This window comes from Thermobia domestica, chromosome 1 (assembly GCF_964235325.1).
Source record: "Thermobia domestica chromosome 1, izTheDome1.hap1.1, whole genome shotgun sequence".
Lineage (NCBI taxonomy): Eukaryota > Metazoa > Arthropoda > Insecta > Zygentoma > Lepismatidae > Thermobia > Thermobia domestica.
The window spans coordinates 319,443,749-319,468,257 of NC_137454.1; the positions used below are offsets into that span (position 1 = coordinate 319,443,749).

The 24,509-nt window shown below is 35.9% G+C and overlaps 1 protein-coding gene across 2 annotated transcripts in view; it reads right to left on the reverse strand.

The window, feature by feature from the left end:
• LOC145662729 (uncharacterized) overlaps window positions 1–23,399 on the reverse strand; it is a 49,260-nt gene extending 25,861 nt beyond the window's left edge. The window contains exons 1-2 of one of the 2 annotated variants that reach the window (XM_081728604.1): window positions 23,229–23,399; window positions 3,766–3,928 (exon numbers count right to left, since the gene is read on the reverse strand). In XM_081728604.1, coding sequence (XP_081584730.1) covers window positions 3,766–3,922 — 157 coding nt within the window. In that variant the 5' untranslated portion in view covers window positions 3,923–3,928; window positions 23,229–23,399. Of the gene's footprint in view, window positions 1–3,765; window positions 3,929–22,103; window positions 22,524–23,228 lie in introns of those variants that run through there. The other variant, XM_081728597.1, reaches the window with a different exon arrangement.
• Between the last annotated feature and the right edge of the window lie 1,110 nt (window positions 23,400–24,509).

Consider the following 24,509-nt stretch of genomic DNA (forward strand, 5'->3'; position numbering starts at 1 on the left):
TATATTTTTTCTAAAATTATGTTCTAATAAGTTTACTGTCACCTTCTTAACTATCTCCAAAATTGAAAATCTGAAACTTACCTCCAAAAGTATCCTTATAGGGAAATTATTCTACTAGTATCATTCCAAATGCTGTTTAGCTTCTTCATCTGGTCAATAAATATATTAACCCTCGGAGGACCAAGCCTCAGCACATTCTGTGATATCATTTTTGAATTATTATTATTATTCACAAAGAAAACAGAGCAGAAAGATTTGTCCCGTGGAAACAAATATTTTATAGACTTGTTAACACAAAAGAAAAATATTGAGTATGGAATCACACATATTCATGATTAAAATCCCAAATTTTGAAAGTAAGGCACTTTGTAGCTCCCCTTTGACCCTGGTAGATTAAGGAGTCCTAAAATATTCTGTTGATAAATAAAATTAGTTTGCTATTCAAAACTATTTAGAAATTGAACCCTAAAAATATTTCACTACTTAAGTCACATTAGATATAATTTATTTCACTTAAAAGATACACATTTAAAAACAGAAAACTAAATACCACTTTATAACGTATATACAGAACTCCTGGATGAAAAAAAAAAAAAAAAAAACAGACTTTTGAAATGATAGTTGTGTAATAATTTCTCTATAAAAGCACTTTTGAATTTGACTCAGATTTTGAATTATGTATAATATGTTCAATTCATTCTATTTTTAATACAGCATCTCACAGGGTTCCCACTCACCTGGAAAACCTGGAATAGTCAGGGAATCCAATTTAGCACTAAAAAGTCCTGAAAAGTCAGGGAATTTCACTAAAATGTCTGAAAACCTGGAAAAGTCAGGGAATTTAATAACTTATTGTTTAAATTTCATTTAGCTACAGCAGGCATATCTTATGTAATGACAAATGCTTGAAAGAGGTGGCAACTCTTGCTACTGGAGCCAATGGTTTAATATTTCCACTTTAAAAAAATATAACAGAGCATTTCCTGGGTTAATGCATGAATATGTTTGACTTCAGCATTTCTAATGTTAAATAATAACCACATATCTTCAAAGCAAGCAGGTGTGGCAAAAGAGCAGTACACCCGATTTCTTTCAGATACTAAAGTCCATCAGCAGCTCAAGGAATTTTCTCTTGAAAATAATAATCCTTGTCAAATGTACGCAAACATATTAACAGACAACAGAGAATATAAGGAATTGTAATCTGTCGTGAAATTAACACTTACGCTTTCGCATGACAACGCGAATGTTGAAAGTGGATTTTGTATTAACAAAGACTTACTAGTGGAAAGTTTGCATGAAGAGACAGTTGTGGCTCAAAGAATGGTGTATGACTCAGTTTATGTAGAGGGTGGTCCATTAAAAGTGAACGTGACCAACAAGATGCTTCAATATGTACGTTGCTCCCACTCAAGATATACAGATGCATTACAGAAAAAGAAAAGTGAACAATCAGATGAACATAGAAAGAGACTGCAGAAGAGACACATTCAATGTCAAAAAGAGACTTTGAAGCTAAGAAGTCCAAGATTATTACAACTTTATCTCGCGAGGAAGCGGACGTTGATAAGAAATTATCAGACTTGCGAAAATTTTTGTAATTATGTATCATCAGTCTCAGAATGCTCTATTGTGAAACAGAAAATATATATCTGTAGAAATCTCACAAATAGTTAAACTGATGATGAAATGTTTTAACTTCTGAATCCGTCCATTAACAACTTTAACGATTGTAAATGTTTACTATAATTGCTTCTGTGAAAAGGAAAAATAATAAAATACTTGTAGCAATAAATAAAAATAAACAGCCATACCCCATCCAGGGTGAAGAGTGAACTCAGGCTCAGATTGAAAATGTTGAGCACTTTTATAAATTAATTGACAACATTATTGACCAGAAAATGTACATAAATAGCGTACAGGTTATTTTTATATTTTTTTAAGTTACCAGATTTCACTTTTTGCCTTATTCGGCTATTTGGTAGGGGGCATTTCATAATTTAAAAAAGTTGTGTTTCTTTTCCTTCATGTGCATTTTTTAAATTTTTTTTATTTTATTTATTTATTTTTTTTATTTTATTTATTTATTATTATTTTTTTTTTTTTTGCACCGGTACAAATATGTGCTACAAAATGGTGTACCTGGAAATTTCTGAGAAGTGACTGGAAAACCTGGAAAAGTCAGGGAATTTGATCTTGGAAAATGAGTGGGAACCCTGATCTCAACATTATTTCTCTCTCTCTTCAACTTAGCTAATATTTTCTTATTCGTTTCTGTTTGTATCCTGCTAATTCTCTTCATTTCTTGGAAATCACCATTTCAAATGCTTATTGCTATTCATTATCTTGCCTCCGTATCTCCTTCCTTTCTCACCATTTTATTTAACACTCCTTCAGTAACCTACGAATTTAATAACCCTTTACTGATTTAGATTTCCTGTTGTTTCTTCCACCGCCCATTTGCCCTATGTATCTGTATTATTTCCTATAGTTTTCAATACTAGTCCAATTTTGTGATATGCATTTGTGTTATGAGATCGCATAAAACTTGCTGTTGCTTCAAATGTTGGTAAAGATGACGCCATAATATGTCACTCTTTCAGTTGACCAGTTCCAGCTGTTTCGTTTCAATTGTCGGACGTATTGGCACTAATTATCGATAGTATAGATCAAATTCTGTCGTTCTGCCCGACGGCAGTAACTCGTGATGCACAATGCCCTTCCAATCCCATCAAATATACAGCATAACTTTCCTGGGCATCATTGTGTGTTTTGCCACAGACTGTGGAGCTCCTCTTCGCTTCAACCATAATCGTTTTCGCCCAATATGGTTGTAGGCTATCCACTATTTATCACTCATGAACAACCGCTTCACAAATGGTTCGAGTTTGTTAAGTTTCAGTAGAGATTCGCAGGTAGAAATTCGATTGAGTAAATGTTTTTGAGTTAGATGATGTGGCATCTAAACATCAAGCTTCGTTTTGTAGTCAGCTTTCTCCAAACGATTTAACTGTATTTGGTGATGGACATTTAGGTCATTGGTGATGTTATGAGTGTTTTCATGCTGGTCTCACTTGTCTTTTGTCAGAATATTATCCACTTTTGCTGTGATTGGTCACCACTGAAAGGAGTATCTTGGACATCAAAATTTCCAGAAGGAAATCGACTGAACCATCTTCTAGCTATTGCTGTTGATAACATATGTTACCTACAAACAACACAAATTTCTACACGGTCCTGCGCAGCATATACGCCTTTATCGAAATTAAATTCTAAAATGTAGCGCAGTTTTGCGGGAAGTTCACTCGTGCTCACGGCGCAATACCTTACGTCTGAGTATAAGAATTGCAAACTTTACACATCTATTATCTTAAAATGTCAGCTCTCAAATGATGTTAGGTGCAACCCGCTGCAACTCATATACCCTGAGATTTGGGAAACTAATCCGATCTTGTACGCAAAAGGTTCAATACATTTTATACAAAGTGATATATATAAAAAGAAAGACCATGTTTGGCAGTGACTGTTAGTTTGTAGGGGGAAATACTCGCATGGCAAAACAGTGCTGTCACTTGACATATCCTCACTGTATGAAAAATCTCACAACGAACTGAGTTCAATCTAGAAATTGAAACACATTGACGGGATCTAGTTTGTGACGTACATAATATTGTGTGTGAGAATAAAAGGATACAGTAGTCTTAAAAAAATACTCTTATTGTGATCTTCATTTAGTTGTTCTAAACTAATATTACCACGAATTACCTTCCTCAAAATGTGTAGTCCTCAAAGCTAGAAAATCAAAGTAACAGTCAAGACTGCATTTAGTGTCTTCTATCTGTTTCGGAACGAAGTGACTGTCAGCAGTCCTCAGAAATGCTTGAATAGTCGTTGGAATAATGCATAAGAATATATGGTACATATAAAGCTGAAAAGAGAAATATTTATCATAATAACAAGCAAAGAATTTTTATACGTAGCTCATCCCTAAACTTCTTCTCTGTCTACTTTTTCAAGTTAGCTACTGGCTGTTGAATGTAAAGCAGCGCTAATCACTGATAAGAGTTTCAATATATATCTTTTGTATTTGACTGTGTTATTGTAAATATTCTTTGCCGTAATAAAAGAAGGATGCTTACATCTATTCTCGATTGGCGCACTTCTATTCTCATCTTAATAATGAAGGAAATATATACTTACGAATGGCTAATAGATTGAAGTCAGCTTCTAAATAAATCATTTCTGTCATTTAGAAATTTTACACGAAATCTATTCTTTATGGGTCCTAGGATCGTACTGACTTACGAAGGACTGGTAAAATCGTTCACACTCTATTTAAAAGCATAGTGTCAATACTAGAGACTCGTTTAGCCGAATTAGATGGGACTGATGATGGTTCGGTTAATCCAGTATAAAGATTTTTCTGATATACAGTACTGGATATTTAATATATTTTCAGCATAATAAGAGTTGTTGGCAACACATGATGCCTTCAAAACGGAACATTAGAATCGAGCATTGCTAAACTTAAATCAGCCGTGCGACTAAAAGAATGAAGTTTAATTCAGCTTTTGAAAAATTTGATAGTTTCTTTGGGCATTTCATTGGTAAAGGCTTTTGTTTTCAAAGTAATTCGATTAACCCGAAAATTCAATTAATCGAGATTCAGTTAAACAGAACTATAGTGTAAATATTAATCTTAAAATAATAGGAATAACAAAGGATAGGATCTTATTCCATACAAACAAAACAGGGACGTCATTTAGGGGGCAGGAGGGGGCAATTACCCCCCAAAAAGTTTGAGAAATACATATACTTTAGTCGATTGTCTACTAATATACTACTACAAAATGTGAAAGTCTTATGTCGGTGGTGCTCTTGCCCCCTCCAGCGAATTCTGAAATGACGCCCCTGAAACAAAATAATGTGATTCCATACAAAGTTACAAATCCAAAATTTACATAAGATACGGGCAGGTATTTGACTGATCTACAGGTCCCCAGGCCAATTCACCTCTATTAATACATTTAGTTAATTCCCTATTACCTTCTTTGCTTTATAGGCTGCACTAAACTGAAGCTAAATAAATGTAAAGTATTAAAAAAAAAAAAAAAAAAAATCTTGCCGCTGGGATGAAAAGTGAAATTCAAACGATAAGTGTTGATAACCCTGTCTGGATTATGTCAAACAGAACCGGATTTTGGCATGGGCCCGGGATCAGGGCGGCAATTTTTAAAAGAATTATTTAAAAACGATAAAACTATTGAAAATACATATTTCACCAACGACTCAATAAAATAACCGAAAGCTATTTTTTAATGGACGTGACTACGATAATATTGTAGCAGATTAGTCGTAGCAAATATTTTTACACTGTAAGTCCGTTGGTTATTACTTATAGTTGTTTGATCAGTTGTTGGTGGATTTGCTGAAAAGGGCGGCAGTAGGCGGCTCGACACTCGTACTTTCACAAATTGACATGTATTTATTTGCCTTAAGAGGACTTCATACCTCCACAAAAACGCGCAGAACAGACCTTCCGTTTTGAACATTTTTCTCAGTTACGACTAAAGATAGAACTATGGAGTCTTTTTTATATTCTACACAAAACATGTCGGCACAAATCCTTCAGAACAAAAATTTAAAAAATTTCATCCTTAATGAGTAAATTTGGTATAAAAATGGGGAATAAACGTCATTTTCACATGCAATTATCTCCAGAACCCCACATGCTAATAAAAATCCGTTTTGAAGGAATTGTGCATTGATCTTTGCACTTGACACTCGCACTATAACTTGTAAAGTCAGTTTTGATATATCGATACTGTACGTGGAAAACGAAACCCTTGTAACAGCGTAAAGTTTCTCTGCACTGTAGCGACATCTTGTGCTTAAAGTTCGACAGGGCCTAAGCCCCACCCACAGTAGAATTCGGAGGGATACAATAAAGTAGTTCGCGAGGGAAGGTCCGCATGCGACGTCTGCTGGCAAGGAAAAGCAGCATTATTGTGTGTATTGTGTGACAGGTGTAATATTTTTTGACGTGTGCATTTCAAGAGTTTACTGAAGTCCCCAGCATGAAGCCAAGGAAGAAAGTAGGGATGTATCTACATGAGCGCAGAAGCAAGGCCAAAATAAGAAAGATTTTTGCTTATACATTTGCTTTTTGCTCATTGCAACAGAGATTCTACTCAAAGATTTTTGCCCTACACCAACTCTACTAGCAATTTGTCGTTGTGTATATCTTCCTTCCGCCAGAAGCGTTTTGATAACTTCCACTTTACGTGGAGAAAGATCTCTGGTTTTCACATTATGCAGCGATTACAGGACTTCACAGACTAAAATTTTAATACACAAAACACGTCACGATCACTTTAAACTGGCCCATTCGAACTGTTGAACGCTTTGAATGTTGTGACTGCTTACGACTGCAACCACAACACTTCAGACTGTAACTTGTTGATAGAAACCACAATCGCTGTATTAGAGACCTGCACGGGCCGGGCTCGGACTCTGTTATTTCTTTGGGCCGGGCCGGGCTGGCGCCGATTATTGCATTTCTTTAACAGTTATTGACTTTCGTTAAACAATAATTAGAATAAAGGCAAACGCTGAAGAAGTGTGCCCGTGAAAAATATTACAAAAATAAAACTTTTAAAATTTATCGGGCCCGGGCCGAAAAATTCGGTTCGTGCAGGTCTCTGCGCTGTATACAACTGAAACACCACTTTCAGAACTTTCTCCTCCACTAATGTCATCTGCTGTTCAACGGTGATATCATCACTTCAACTGTACAGTAAACAAATGAAGGATCCTCTATTGGTGGTTTAACCCTTAACTCACATGTTTTAGAACTCCTAAATTAGGGCTGCAACATCAGCTTTGCATTTTACGGGCGTGAGTCTAATAATTTGAACACGTCTGTACACATTTGATTGATTAATGACAGTAGGAAATTACTTTTGCAGTAGTGGTTGATACTATTTGTTAAATAATTATCTACCATTAATATAAATAATGGAAAATATATTAAACTCTTTATTGTAACTTCTTGCGTTTATATATTTTTCAAAATTTTTGGGTGGGTCCGTGCCTACCCGGCCTACCCGCTAAAGCCGCCACTGATTGTAACATCCTGTACATGTAAATATACTGTAGATTTATGAAACGAAATGTGGAGAAAGATAGGAACACTTGAAATGTTTTAATATTGTATTGCATAATGAAAGTTTCCTGTATATGAATTTCAAGAGTATATATATATATTGTGTGTGTGTGTTCCCGTGTATGTGTTTATTTCATTGTTCACGTACTAATTCAGGTGTTTTTATTATTGTAGTAGAATAGCATATTTTGCGGTTTGTTAGAATTGTCTCCTTTCTAAGTGATTTGTTCTTAGGAAGTTATAATTTGTAATAATACGTGTTACAAGACCTATGCGACAATTTTCGGAAGATTATTCCGGACACGAAAGAAAGACTTTTTGAACATTAGTGCAACTAGTTTCGGAGCTGCAAGATGCCGAATGCGTAGGAAATTGAATTTCAAGGGAATATAATTTTAAAACTACTCAATGTAGAGAGTGCGGCTTCCTAAATTACTGTCGAAGTCATATCTTTTCTATTTACAAATGTTTGTTTCAAAATTATGTATTGTGTCCGGAATAACCTCCCGAAGTTTGTCGCATACGTTTTGGAACACCCTGTACATGTACATATAGCTTTATTAAGTTTTTTAAAGTATTATGGAGCTTACAAAACGAAATGTGAGGAAAGATAGGAACACTTTAAACTTATTAATATTGTATTACATAGTGAACGTTTCCTACGGATTTTAAAAACGTATGTTTTTTTTTTCTTTCCTTTTTCACCTAATGATTCAAATGTTTTTGTTGTTTAGTGTAATATATTTTGCCTCTTGGAACTCGCATTTCTATTGCATTTGTACTTGACGTAAGCTAAATTAGTAATAATACACAGAGTGTTACAAGATCTATACGGCAAATTTTGGGAGGTTATTCCTCTCTCACACACAAAAAGTTCTTTTGAACTTTTGTTTAGTCACATTGACACCCGTTTAGTGACACGTTGAAAGGATTGTCACTCCGTTTGACATTTCAGTTTTGTAAACTTGACATTCCAGAAGGGTGAAATTTGACGTCATTCTGGAGTTTTCTGCAATCTTTTATTTTTTTGGTAGCTAAGCATACCTTTCCCTTTCTTTCCTCCCCCCGTCCTTTTTTTTTTAATTTTCTGTCATTTGTACTTCAAGGAAACCAAATTAATAATAACACTATTATGTACTGTATATATGGAACTATTACTTACACAAGTAAAATAAATCAGTATATTCTGTACCCCGAATTATTATTAAATATTTAAAATTTGACGAATTCTGTTATTACTTTTATTCCAGATATGGAGATAATTGGTTAAAATCTTGTACCTAGAATAGTACCTTAGGTACTTTGATTAGTCAGTACATGTACAGTACCTATCTTGGGTAGTACTTTGGCTATCTATTACCTGATACCTGTTACCGATACAAATTTGAGTCAGTGCCTTGTACCTGTACTAAGTTATAAGAAATCGTGCCTAACCCAATAGTGATTATCTTCTGCAGATATTTCTGCGTCTGGGTTCTTCGGCGATTACACAACCCGCGAAAGTGGAGGTGGAAATAATATAAAAGAAGAGAGCCCTCTCGTGGCTAAGCGGTTAGGGTACGCGCCTTTGGCGTGGGAGACCCGGGTTCGATTCCCGGCGGGAGCTCATGTGGTTCGGATTCCACGTTAATCAGTAGGTCCACGTCTCATATAGCCTCGCTGCTGAACGGGACGCTAAATTAAAATCAAATCAAAAATATAAAAGAAGAGATCCGTGTCCCCCAAATGATTCCCTGGATCCAACAAATGACCGACTTCTAAAACATTATCCTAAGATTACTTCGCTTCAGTTATTAAAAAATAACAAAGTGTACATATAATTAATAATTTACGGAAGTTGCAGCTTCTTTAACCCAAATGAAAAAAAAAAACTTGTGCTTCAATTATATCCAAATTTAAAGGAAAAGGTTTAGATAATGGAACTATATTATTGAATACCATTTATAATTTTTCGAGTGTGTAATTCTTCTTTAGATTTGTGTCAACATAAACTGCATAATAAACATATGGACTTTGAAAAATACTTTTTTTGACAGCAGATTACACAATTTATTTGACTTATTGACAGTTTGAAGACAAACGTTTTAACAAGGTACTATAAATACTGCCATAAAACAATGGTACTAAACTGCTTTATAAGTACTTTATATTTTTATATGCTATAACTAGTGTTTTAAAAAACATATTTTTTGTTGGATGGAAAATTTGATGAAAAACGCTTTTATTCTGTTTTGCAGTTTTTTTCTTTTTTCTTTTTTTTTTTTTTTTGCTACTTGGTGTAAAACAGGAAGTGAGATATAGCTGTTAATAAAAAAAATATGGTGTTTTTTAATCACGAATAATAAATAAATATTTTTGTCAGTAAATCTTAGTCTTATGTAGATAGGTTCTGTGTACAAGGGCTTAAATTGAAATAGTTATACACAAATTTATGTTTTTTCCAGGGTAGTAGTTCTTGGTTAAGCATAATAAAAAACTACCTGGTACATAATATTTATGGAGAAAAAAAAGACAAAAGCTAAAAAATATAGATTATAGCTAGAAAATATAGGCCGGAAACTAAAATTTTCCGTTTTTTCAGGCCTCAAATTTTTTAACCTTTGTATATTGTATATCCCCTCCTAGATAAACCTGCTGGCTACACCCCTGTTCTAGTGTAATGTAATCCGATCTACATTCATCCCCCACCCATGGGCATAACTACTATGGCACAAAACTAAAGGGACCCATAGACGATCCATGGTTTGTACAAATATTAAGTTTGTGCAAACACTGTGTTTGCGCAAACTCTCTGCCATACACGATTCTACTGTTTGTACAAACTTAAGTTCAATTTTGAGTTTGATCGCGTAAATATGTCCACTGAAGCAGTTTGTTTAGCTATAATAATGGCTTGTGCATGGAAGGGGAAAAACCCGCGAAACCAAAAAGGAAGAACAGGTTGTGGATGAGAGAGGGTTCAAGAAACGGTCTAGTTTAGTCATCAAAATTTAATTGCCGACAGGCACGTAGCCAGGATTTCGTAATGGGGGAGGGCCATGATATGAAATACGGTGGTCGATCATTCTAAACTTTTTTACTGGAACATATATTGGTTTGTTTAGCAAGGATTTCGTAACGGGGGCTTCTTCTGCGTTCTGCGTAATCGTCTGGGTTCTTCGGCGATTACACAACCCGCGAAAGTGGAGGTGGAAAGAATATAAAAGAAGAGAGCCCTCTCGTGGCTAAGCGGTTAGGGTACGCGCCTTTGGCGTGGGAGACCCGGGTTCGATTCCCGGCGGGAGCTCATGTGGTTCAGATTCCACGTTAATCAGTAGGTCCACGTCTCATATAGCCTTGCTGCTGAAAGGGACGATAAACTAAACTCAACTCAACTATATTTGCGTTCCTTTCTCTGTTGAATCAAATGTTAACAGAACTTTCTTTCCACATAAATTTTTGTTTTTATTATTCCGTCAACTACTGTCTGTTCCAAATAACATGTCAAAAGAGCAGTAGAAAATTGTTTTTGAAATAACATGTTTGATACTGTAAGGATGCGATGAAAAATTATGATTTAAAAAAAATGTCCACGCAATTTAACAAAGGCACTATGCTTTCGGAAGCTTGCAATCTCCCTGACTAGTAGCAGAAATTCTGACAATTCCGTAACTTTTATAGAAATTGCAAATTCCCTGTCTCTTCCAGGATATCTCGCTCACCTCGCCACCATGTATTGCAAGTAATACAAATTTCCTCATGAGAAAGAGTAACCAAAAGCTTCCTGTAGTTTATTTTTAACGCTGATCCTTTTTTTTCTCATTTCATTTTGTTTAATCTTCCTTTTTTTCATTTCTGGACTCAAAGGAGGGATCCTGACCCCCTAAACCCCCCTTGGCTACATGGTTGTTGCCGAGCTTGAGATAAGTTCGACTGTGGTCTTATTTACGAATGGATTCAACTATATTTGGTGAAATATTGGAAATGGGTACTCCTCTTATTCGAGAACAGGATACAAATATGAAAGATGCAGTATCTCGCGAGCAGAGGTTCTTTGACACTTTGCATTATCTTGCGTGCGGAAACACGTACGAGGACTTAAATTTGAAACAGCCATTGCATCTCAGACGCTTGGACAAATTATTATAGAAACGTGTGAGGCCGCATTTTTCAGATTCCTGTTTTTATAATCTTCACTCTTTACCTTCCACAGTTCAGGTAAATTTCGATAAAGTTCAATAAATTCTTGCCAGAATTCTTGAATCCTATTCATTAACGCCACAGCGCGAGAAATAATCGTTTCTACATAAGGTCTCCTACCTATAGGGCCCATACACGGTCCACGGTTTGTGCAAACAAGGCTGTTTGTGCAAAGAATTTGACCGTGTATGGTGCTGTATGAACTGTTTGCTCAAACATTTGTGCAAACTTTTTCCACATCGAACTCGTTCAAAAATTGTTTACACAAACATGATGTTTGCGCAAACACGTGGACCGTGTATGGGCATGTTTGTGCAAACACGAGCTTTATTTCCGAGTAAGAGGCCTAGTGTACAGACGCTTATTTCTTGCGTTATAGCGTCAATGAATAGGAATCAACAATTCTGGAGAGAATTTATTGAACTTTATCGAAATTTACCTGAACTGTGGAAGGTAAAGAGTGAAGATTATAAAAACAGGAATCTGAAAAATGCGGCGTATGAGGAATTGGTTGCTAAAATGAAGAAAATAGATTAGAAGGCGGATAGATAGTCAGTGAGGAATACAATCAATTTTCCAGTATTTCACCACATGTAGTTGAATCCATTCGTAAATAATTTTTATAGTCCACAGTCGAACTTATCTCAAGTTCGGATATTACCTAAGTAAATTTTGATGATTAAACTTAGACCGTTTCTTGAACCACTCTTTCATCCACATCCTCTTCTTCTGTTTTGGTTTCGCAGGTCTTTCCGCTTCCAAAGCACAAGCAATTACTATCGCTAAACGAGCTGCTTCAGTGGACATGTTTACGCGATCAAACTCAAAATTGAACTGAAGTTTGTGCAAACAGTTGAACCGTGTATGGCCGAATGTTTGCGCAAACACGGTGTTTGCACAAACATGATGTTTGCACAAACCGTGGATCATCTATGGGCCTCTTTAGAAATAAACCTCGTGTTTGCACAAACATGCCCATACACAGTCCACGTGATTGCGCAAATATCATGTTCGTGTAAACAGTTTTCGAACGAGTTCGATGTGGAAAATGTTTGCACAAACGTTTGCGCAAACAGTTCATACAGCTCCATACACGGTTAAACTGTTTGCACAAACCGTGGACCGTGTATGAACCCTATAAGAGATGAATCCTAAGTTTTCGGAAACGCAACCATTGCACGTACTGAATAAAGTGTGTAACACAGTGGTTTCCATTTCATGAATTTTTGGTGATTGTATGCATTTACACATTATTCACAGATATAGCAGTCTTTTTTGTAATTAGAGCTCAGATATTTGCTATAATTACGACTCGCTCTTTAAGAAATACGATAAACTAAAAACGTGTAAAAAAATGCTTGTCATAAACGTGGAAAATGCACTGAAAGAGCCTTAAAATATATTATGACGTCAAATATTATTCTAAAATATGCTATTTTCACTGTACCTTAGCTGAGATTTACTACAAATATTTGAATTAAAGTACGTCAAAATAAGTTTGAATTAAAGTACGTCTCCTTGCAACGTAAAATTATACCTACGCAATACTTTTATGATATGTTTGATACAGCGAAACAAAATTATAGGTTCACACGAGAGGTCATTGTTGAACTGTAGTGCAGTTTTTATATAGTGCGAATGTTATATCGACTTGTGGAAAAACAATAGGGAAACTGTAGTCGCGTTCTTCTTCTTCTTCTTAATAATAATAATAATAATAATAATAATAATAATAATAATAATAATAATAATAATAAACTGAAAAGCGCGAAAAATGTGCAGAAAAGTTCAAAAAGGCAAACAGCAAGAATGCCAAAAATACTTTTACGATGAAAGTCAAGAGCGTTATTTTTCTCATTATATGGACAGCTAATGTATTTTGTTTTGTTCCCGACATATATATATATACAGGGGCGGATCCAGAATATGATCAAGGGAGGGGATAAACCACATTTTGCCGTTTTATCCAGTGTAAAGCAGGATTGAAGCCCATTTTATCCAGTGTATACCTGAGCGTCAAGGGGAGGGGGGCTATAGCCCCTATAGCTCCCCCCTTAGATCCGCCACTGTATATATATATATATACACTTGCCCTTGTTAGAATTAAATTATCTACCATTCTGCTACGGAGAATGTTGATTATGAGTCGTCAGAAAGTCTTCGGTATTATCTTGCAGGGGGCTGCCCTCACCCTTCTTTTCTCTTCGCATACTTTGAACAATTCGAACTGGCTCTTCTATGCGCCACGGCAATCGTGTCGTATGGATGGATTTGTTGGCTGATGGGCACTTGATGCTTCTATGTTCGAGCCAAACAGGTTTTCGGCAGGGTGTCAACTTCTCCCTCCCCTGCCCGTTGCATTTCGAAGCAGATATATGCGAGCACACAGGACAAAAGAGGTCTTCGCCGGGATTTCACGGATTCTCGTCCACACCACTCCGCAGCACTCGCCCTACACAGAATAGTTTGTTTCACCCCCAAGTCCAAGACTTTCGCGTCAGCTGAGCCGTTGGCTTCAACGTGTAGAATGTACGGACTATTTCCTGACTCGAATTCTGACCATTGCGGCGGTGCAAGGGATTTTGGCTTGAGAGAATCTGTCAATCTCGTGACGTATGTGCTACGTCAGTGGTAAAAGCCACGCAAATAACATCTCAAAAATCACGCCCTTTTTACCCCTGTTCCTCGGTTTTAAGTTTTCTCGCTTGTATGACGGAGCCTTAAAGTGTTTTTATGTACACCAGTACCAACTGTGCAGCTTAAAGATTATTTTCCTCACTGTCAAGAATAAAAAATATTTGAGACCTACTCTTTGTCAGAAGAGACTGGTTCATTTAACTGTTTTAGCCACCGAAAATGACTTGACTGTTAAACTTGATTTTGATGACATTATTAAAAATTTTCCAGTGTCAAAGCAGGACGTAAATAGTTTTGATACACAAAACTTTCAGAAACTTCATTTTGTAAATTTTTAGGTACAATAATATAACTTTATATCATTTAAGATTGATTTATATTTTGCCGTCTTTTACACCATGTAATGTTGAATATGTTAGGCAGAAGCCAGGTAGGTTTTAATGAATTTACTCCCAATGCTGGCCAGATATAGGAATATATTACATAAAATCAGTAATAAGAACAGCAATAAGAATAGTAATAATTATAATTTAACAGCAAACGTAAAAGTAATATTTTAAGAAGTAAATCCAGGAAAATGGAAGTTTTGGAGAGCAATGCGATTGGTGTCGTGGTTAGGGGCGGCAATTTTGGAAGGGCCCGTGACCGCGAAACATAGAAATCCGACCCTGATGTCAGATGTTAACCTTTTCAGGACGAATAACTCAAGGGCTGAACCACCATTTTAAACCTCAATAGCTCAGCTCATAATTAACCTAGAGAGATGATTTGGATGCCAGTCTCTTCAGGGGGAATGAAGCTTTCCAACGATGTGCAGTTCATTTATATTAGGGATCCCGCGGCGGAGGGGCAAGGGGCAAAGTAGTGGTGTTTTAGTTCCCTCTTCCCTCCTCAGCATTTAGGAGTCAACTCTCTGTAAAAGAGCAACAAGCTTTAAAATTAGTATCAATAGACATAAAAGAATATACTAACTACTGATACCCAGTATATTGCCATTATGCTTGAGAAGGGTGAATGTTGGGGGTATTGAATTGGCCCCTTTTGTAGTGTATATTTTCTTATAAAAGAAAAAGCATATATTTGAAATTTGTCGGACACTGGCGGCACTGTTATTTGCCGTATTCAGGAAAAAAGTATATGTACGACAGATATTGGGAATAATTATATAAAGAAATGAAGAGCGAAGGTATGATACAATAGCAAGAGAGAGAAAAATTCGGAACGTCGTACCTACGATAATCACACTGTATATTTTTCGTCAGGTTAGCAGCCCTAGTGACGTCCCTAATTATCACAAGGACAAGAACGATTTTGGATAGTGATTTTTTTTAAAAAAAAAAAGTGTTTTTTTTTAATTTTTGTGGGACTTTGGCAACACTGTTATTTATCGTACACAGGGAAAAAAATAATCCCATATGTACGCCAGACATTGGGAACAATCATATAAAAGAGATACCTACCGGAACTTTTGTGCCCGGGCGTGGCAAAGTAGCCACTTACAATTCATCGAGAGATATCTTACAGCATATTCCGAATATGATTCCGAATAGGAAGAGGTCTAGGTAGCGTTCGTCACGCGGAATTCGAAAACAGGTCTCGATAGTTTGTACTGGCTGCGACGTCGCACTGTGCCTCCCTCACTAGTACCGGAGTTACCATGACCAATTGTAGAGAAGTGAGTACCTTACACTCCATATGTGTTTCATTTCTCTTGTACCTATGCCCTTCATTTTTGCAGTTACTCAGAGAGCAGTAAAAATATTTTCTTAGTAGATGCTCAGTAAATTAAATTAAATTTAAATTAAAATCTCTCCAATAAAATAAAAAAGGCAAGATTTTCGGGTCAGCTGTCTCATAAGAATAACATTATGAGAGGTTTAGGTTTTTTTATTCTAACTTAAAGAAGCAAATTCATACAATGTAAAGGAGTAGTAAATTTTTCATCAGCATCAAGAGAAAGAACAGAAAATAAAGAATGGTTCGCCATTCAGATTAATAATCAGATCAATCAAAATAAAGAAAATGGTGATCACTTCTTAACAATATTAGATATGCTCAGCGCTGCAGAGTAGGTCCAGGAACATACAGAGTGATACGGAAGTCTCGTTACCCCCTATGTATTACATAGATGTTAATGAATTGTTGTTGTTTCCTGTATGGTGCCGATACACATCTAAATCATGGCTGATGATTCAATTTACATCATGGAGGAACGAATCGTAATGAGCACGTGAGCTTACAAACGTCCCCATACAGAAAAATCAATGAAAGATATTAAGCATGATTTCACTGTAAGGTTTCAGAAACCTTCTCCTCTAAAACCAACAAATTTACGGTGCGAAGAAAGCTGTTTGCAACTGGTAGCATAAAAAACAAGTCCCACTCAGGACAACCACCAACACGACTTGACACGTATGTGGGCGCTGCAGCGTCTGTCGAATGTTCGCTTAAAAAAAAAAAAAAAAAAATCCATTCGTAAGCGCACACAGCAATTGGGTGTTCATACTGGATATTATAAAAACATATGGCGAAGGATTTGTAGTTAAATGTATTTAAACCTCGGGACTGCTCTGTCGAGTATGGTTTCAGCAGGATGGATTACGAGCCCATTATGCTATTATTAGAGAATATCAGAATGAGGTATTTCCTGATAATTGGATTGGACGTTCATTTGCCTACACGTTTTGAGTGGCCACCCCGAAGTCCTCATCTGTCATCTTGCGACAATGCATTATGGGGGTTCATGAAACAAAAGGTTGCTGCCACGACAGTTGATGAACTTAAGGATGCTGTTCGACGTGTATTTACTGCCATCTCGCCAGCAATGTTGAGAAGAATTTCACACCATAAATAGAGGAAAATCATACTCTGTTATTAAAACGATGGTGTACACACACAGACACTCTGGAACAAATAGTTCAGAATAGTCACACTACTTCAAAGTTGTTCTCTGCTACGATCCTGCGACAATCTATAAATATGTGGACGGGCGATAGGGAGTAACGGGACTTTGTGATCACCCTGTAGAACCTCAACAAAACTAATCCAACCTAAACTCACATAGGGTAAACTTTACAATACACGCTTCAGGTGGGCATCGATAAGTAGGATCGATTTAAAAGAGTATACCATAGTAGAATAGGGTAGAATAGGCTAGGGTGTGGAAAGTTTGGGCCCATTTTGTTAAAATTAAACGAGTGTAACTGGAGCGAGCGTTGTAAACTTTACCCTAACCTATCTTATTCTACCTTAAGCTAAGCTAGCCTATGCCTTAACATGCTGGACCTACTCCACGGCACGAAAGCCAAATAAATTTAAAAGGTCCTGTTGTTTCCTGTATGGTGTCGATACACATCTAAATCATGGTTGATGATTCCATTTTCATCATGGAGGAACGAATCGTAATAAGCACGTGGGCTTACGAACGACCCCATAAAGAAACGGTACCTCATAACGTAAGAAATGATGATTTGAAGTTCTTATGTAATGTTTAGATAGGGGAAACCATACAGTTATTGGCACTTTAAGGATTTGTTTTCATTCATATCTTTATAACAGACTTATTTTATAACATATACTGGAGATTTTTTAATATATACTTTCTGGGAATCTCTAATTGAATAATATGTAGAGAAATTAGAATACAAATGTAAAGTTTGGCTATAAAAATATATTTTGTAATGTGACAATGATCTTACAGTTATTGGCACTCAAAAAACAGTTATTGGCACCCAATGAGGACAGTTATTGGCACTATTATAAAGCATACAGTAGAAGATACGATTGACAGAAATAAGGCTTGTAGGCCTGACTGGAAGTAATATCAGTTATTATATGTATTAATAGACAAGAAATAGACATTTTAGACCTTGAACATTATGAAGTAAAAACAAATTGAAACCGGGGAATGCACAACATATTTTTAAAATTAAAGAAATGGGAAATGCACAATCAAAATTGTATGTTTCAATGATTTATGTCAATCCGTTTCATTAATCTCGTCCTCATCTGAGACCACATTCACTGTCATCCTGTAGAACGTAGCACCCTTGACACACAAATCCATCTTCTATGTCTTCTGGTATGTGTTCTTTATGGTACTATGGAATGCAACGACTGTGGCACAACTCGCATTCAAGATCCATCCTTCCCGAAAAGAATGGCTGAAAACAGTGTTTGCAGGATATTACGTTGCTTCTCGCAGCTGATGACGAATCGAAGTTCAGCATCCCTGTGAGCGTTCCATTTTGTAATGATTCAGTCAGTCCTTTGTCTTGTTCAAGGTTAGAAGTTGAAGGACCGCTTATCTGCGTTGAACAATCGAGATAGACCTCATGCTTTGATTTCTTTGCAGATGCTTTTCCTCTGCGTTTTAACTGTTGTTTCTTTCTCTCAGACATCTTCCTTGTTTGCTTTCTGATCTTTTCTTGTTCAGCTAATTGCTTTCTTCATTTTTGTCTTGCAAAATAGCTTGAAATTTATGAGACGTTCTTACAAACGGCAGTCTTTCTACATTTTGTTTCCCCTTTCTCTTAGGAGTTTCTTGCCATACTAAAACATCTAGCAGCAATGGGTGTTCGGTCTTTAACTTTTTTGGAGTTGAGCCGGAACCTTTTTGTAAAGCATTTGCATCTGTAGTACTGCCATTGGTAGGTGTACTAGGGTTTACTTCACAAAGAGTATGAGCATCACTAGCAGTGTCTGAGTGGTTGAAATCATTGAGTTGGATACATGCAGATGATACAGGTGAACCTTGCTGATTGTTCGCCTGCCCCGACTGAAGATTAACACATCTCTCTACCGAAGACTTAGGCCTACTATTATCTATAAAATGTTGAAATAAGCGATACAGTACATGGAGTTCTTTGTTCTTATTTACAAGGACTTGTTCATTGTCAACTTCCTGAAGTCTTCTCATTACATCAGTTCCTACTATACTTTCAAACTCGGTTCTGATTAATACTACATCCTTAGTTTGCTCATTACCACCGCATATTTCTTGAACTGTTTGTATTGTTTTTGCAAAGCATTTAGTGTAATCTATGTCGTTGGGATCAAATGGGTGTAAACCGCATGACCTAAATAAATTTTGTATAATAGATGGCGAAATGTAAGTGTCAAGTGCTTGTTTCAACAGAGGAGCAAATTTAGCTTTCGTCAGAGACTGCAATTGATTATAAAGTTGCCACTCTCGTACCACTTGCTTCCACCCATCCTTCAATGGTGTAAATACGGCAACGTCAGCAGGTTGCAATATTCTTGTATAATTGGGATACAGAACAATGAGTTCAATTTGAAGCTTCCAGCAAAGTTCGCTAAGTTGGTAAGTAAGATGAGTTTTATGACCGTCCACAAAATATATAATCGGGAACTTGACATTTTTCGATTTTAATTACGGATACAACATATTACCTATATATCCATAAAGTACTTCGGCTTTCATCCACCCGTTCTCACTGCGACCGATACCCTATCCTGTAGGCACAGATAGAGCCACATCATTAGGCACACGAACATAAGGGAAAACTATCATTGGGGGTGTTACGTCACCTGCAGCACTGAAAGTAAACATAAAAAACTGTTAAAGACTCCTTTGCATTTCCGCTAACACCTTTCCAGTTTTCGGCCAAAGCAAAAAGTTTGTTTCATCACCGTTGTAAACACGTGTTGCATCCTGCAGAACATCTGTAAGGTTATTGGCTTCAAAATACTTCTGTATATTACGAAACCATGATCTTATGTCGTTTTCTGTTACACAAGCACTCGCACCTGTAACAGATTCGCACGTTCTTTCCGCAACCTTACGATTTCTTTGAAAGAACGATTTATACCATCCATCTCCCGGCATGTTATTTGGAAACGGATTAGAACGAGGATGTTTCACGAGAAAGTCCTGAACACTTTTAAGAATATCCTGTTTCTTTCTGGGAAAACTCTTTTCAGCACATTTTATTAATAATATCACCAACAATGGTTCTTCCTATTTAAAATGGGTCGTGGTCCGGAAGATGATTTCGCATCTTGATTTCTCAGATGGAATTGTAATGTAGACCGAGGAACGCCATACTGCTTCGATCTGTCTTTATTCCTACACTTTTTGATATTGCTTAAAGGGAAGCACTTCTCTGTTATAGTGTATATCTTTTTCTTCCAATCTTTGGCATTGCGTGCCGATTTCTGCAACAATAAGAAAACGTTTTGTAATTAATTTTATATGAAATAATTAAAGTTTGACATTGATCTAGGCCCTACCATTAAAAAAAAAGTAGAAAATAAATGCCCATGTTGCTAAAACCAACAATGTCCATAACCGTCCAGACGTTTGGGACTAACGTTTTGAATCTCACAGCAGACTTTTCTTTACCGGAGTTTCTTTACTCCGTTACTCACATTGACTTAGGCTAGCTCGCTATTGTTAATAACTATGTTTGTGTCTGACTACGCGCACTTTATGGCCGACTAGCTGAGTTTTGAAAAATACTTTCTTGCTGTAACTCAAAGTTCAAACTATTATAATAAATTTTGATGGTGGGCTAACTCTGTAACTCAGCCGGGTGGGCCAAACTTTGCCAGTCTGCCCCTGAACTCGACTAAATGAACAAATAATTTCAATAGGCATATTAGACATATTTCATTACCAGAACCTATTCTGCTGCAAATCCCTACAGTCATTGGCATGGTCATTTATACAGTTCTTGGCACTGTGCCAATAACTGTTACTTATTAGAGTAGGAAACTAAAATTTTGACCAAGAACAGATGTGGAGATGGAAAGCATTATCGGACAGTTTTCAAGCTATTTTATTCTTCAGCATCAGAGACAGTGATTGGCACTATAGTGCCAATAACTGACATTTTATATTTTCATTCGTACAGTTATTGGCACCCCATGCATTCACTCGCAGGACAAACAAATCGGTTGAAAATGTACCATTGGAATGATTAGTAGACCCAATTCCTCTCGTGCAAAAAATATTAGAACATTTTAAACAATAGCAAACTAATTACATTTTTCTTAAGCTGATAGATATCCTTAACAAAAAGTATAAGAATTACCTGCAAAATTGAAAAATCCAAATAGCTTCCACTGTCGACTAGAGCTTGCCTCCAACTGAAAGGTTTCCGGCAAAACAAACAACGGGAACGCGGGCAGAGAGGATCAGAGCTGCCAGCTGCAGGAAATTTTTACCAACACGTATTCATTTTTCCTTAGTAAAGAGAAAAAACTAAGGAAAGTGCCAATAATTGTCAGAGTGCCAACGACTATACGGTTTCCCCTAGTGGCGTAACTTGAAGCTTAACCCCCCCCCCCCGCAACCCTTAGTTATACGCTACTACTTTCTATGTTTTGCGCCCTACTGTATATATATATATATATATATATATATATATATATATATATATATATATATATATATATATATATATATATATATATATATATATATATATATTGCTCTCCTGGAGCTCGTGCAGCGGGGGTTGCAGGGGTGCAATTTACCCCTGTTTAGGTGTGTAAGTTTGGCAGTAAAGTTATGGTTATGTTTAATACGCGAAAAAATATGTAGAAGTAGGTACTATTTGCAAGACGCGAAGGTTTCGATAATTCAGCAGCATGGTAGTCGTATAGGATGGCGAATCGATGCATTGAATGTGATATTTCCGCAATGAGTTTTACAAAATTATATAATAATAATGAAGAAAATCTCTTAATTTTTTATGAGAACCATTGATTACTGAATTCAAGTGATAATTGAAGCTTCTATGAGAATCGTTTCCAATCACTGTTCTACTCTGACGGGTAACCTAACCTAACCTAGCCTAACCGAACAATTTTTAATGTTTCAACTGCTTTTTTGTAGGTTTAAAACTGGAGGGGCACCTCTAAACTTAAGTCAAATTTAATTGTACTTCATGTTTCATAATTGCATTTTTGTTTCTTTTTTATATAGGTCTACTTATTCTCTACACAATATACCAAATTATGAAGATCTATTCCATATTAGCTTTTCGATAAATAAACTCATTGCCTTTGATATAGATACACAGAATATCATAGACCCTACATCTTTGACATAGGACAACAAATTTGATTAGCTCAAGATGCGTTATTTTTGCTTTACCTGTTTCACAATGTTTATGGTTTTGAGTTTGGCCATACTGACGATGATAATACAACTCAATGAAAAGCTTGTTTCTAGAACCACTATTGTGGTTGTAAATAGTAGTTGCTGCAGCCATAAGCCATGTCAGCTATTACACTATAAATTGTCAAAAAGTTTCAAATTGTTTTAAGCACATTGATATGCACTATAGTTTGGAGAAAATGGCGCAGACATAATGCCCGAAATCGCCCGTGTTAAACTAATTGTTCTTCAGCTATGAACGTTGTACAATTAATATTAGTATCATTAAAAATGTCCACACTAAGAAAAAATTCGTAACACACTGCAAAAGAACTAAAAACGAACATTTGTATAAGAATAAAATTGAATTAAACAGGAGTTCGAGATGGCTGTTCCTACATCGAACGCCATTTAATCTCGAACCCTTCATGAAAAGCTTTCAGAGCGATTTAATCAGCGTTAAATCCATTTTCATTTGTTTTCTTTCTTTTTCCTTTCGAATCCTTTGTTTCTTTCTTTCTTCTTCACTATTAGTAGTATTGGGGGGTAAATCCAACTTTGAAATAGGCTTCTTAGGCTATAAGTGTTGTGTTTGGTAGATAAACTCAACTGAATATTTGCATAAATTTCCATTTATCTTCCTCTGGTGCTTGGGGTCCCGGGTTCGATCCCAGCCCCCGCCAAGTGAATTTTGTGGTGGACAAACACCGTATGCGTGGGTTTTCTCGGGGTTCTCCCGTTTCCTCCCACTTTCTTCATTCCACCATTTCATTCATTCCTCATCATCGCCGTCTCCTTTAGCCTAACCGGCATAGCCATGGGACGTAAAAAAAACTCAAAGATTTTAATTTTCCATTTATCTTCTTCAGGTGAAGGAATATTTAGGGTAATACACTTAGTCATCATCATAAACATTACGTCCTCTATTTAAATCATTATCTTCAACATAATTGAATATAACAAGATTAAAAAAAATCCTTCTTATATTTATATCGGAATTTCTGTTTACTTATTTCATTTTTTATAAACTTATGCCATTATGTAAAATGAATTGAATCATACACTGAATTGCCTTCCAATTATATGATGGCATGATATATTTGTAAGGAAAGGAACCCTTACCTAGAATTTTATTTAATTTTTGAAGAACGAGGTATCTCTTTGGTGATAAGAAATTATATTCAAATAAAATATGACCTAGGGACCCTATACCCTTATCGCACCAACAAAGGTAAGTATCCCTTTTCTTGATTTGAAATAACTTAACTGGAGTAAGTGCAGTACAAAAAGGAATTTTCTCAACCTTAATTGTTTTTTTTTTTTTTTTTTAAATTTTCAGGTGCAGACCTAGATTCTAATCATCTATATCGCCGAGTGTTGTTATAAATTATTGATTTGATTTGATTTGTAATCTAGTAATTTTAAATGTAAAAATTAATGAAAATGATAAAAGATGGTGGATGAAACTAGATCCATCTTAACCAGTGATGCCAGGTTCTTTCAGTCAAAAACCCTTCAAACGAATGTGAAACATCCAGAAAAATATCTCCACTTATATAATGTTTAAAACTTGAAGTTCTATGTTATCATAGTACCAACATGAAAAAACATAAGGAAATCAAAAGTTTTTTTTTTTTAAAAAAAAAAAGAAAAAAGATTTCTGCTTGTAAAATGAAGATAATATAAAAATTAATCGTGAAATAATCACTCATGCTTTCAACAATGCCAAAGCCCATAAATAATATTTGTTTGATGAAGTAGTGCGTTACATTATTGGATAAACTACAAGGAAAAGAACTAGGATTACTTCTTTTTCATTATTTGTCTTGGCGTTAAATACCTGATTCTGATTTCCTCTTGAAAGAGGTTATTAAGGAAGTGTCAATTGTCTTCGGGAATTTTGGATGCCTCAAAGTCAGATACAAGAGATGGCCAGCCAAATTACTAAATTATCAAGCCAAAATCATCTGCTCGGGACTCAAAAAGCTATGATAAAGAAATTTTTAATCCCTATAGATTTTCAACTCAATTATATACTTCAAGTTCAGGATAATTAAAAAATCCCTTCATTTCAGGCGTTTGGTTAAAATATTTCCTCAATTCCTTGTGGGTCAATGATCCTTACTCCGCGAGACTTACCCCTTAACCTGACAACACTGCTCTTAGCTTTAACTGAAGTTTTATATCATCAGATGCAGACCGAGATCCTAGTCACCAATATCACTGAGCTTTTTAAATATAGGATGAATAATGTAATGTGAAAATTGAGAACGAATCTCGTACTTCTGCCTTTATTTCATAATTCCAATTGAGATTTTATATCCTCAGGTGCAACCTAAGTTCCAGTTACCTGTGTCACAAATAATGCTATTAGTAATGTAAAAATTGATGAAAATGAAGGGT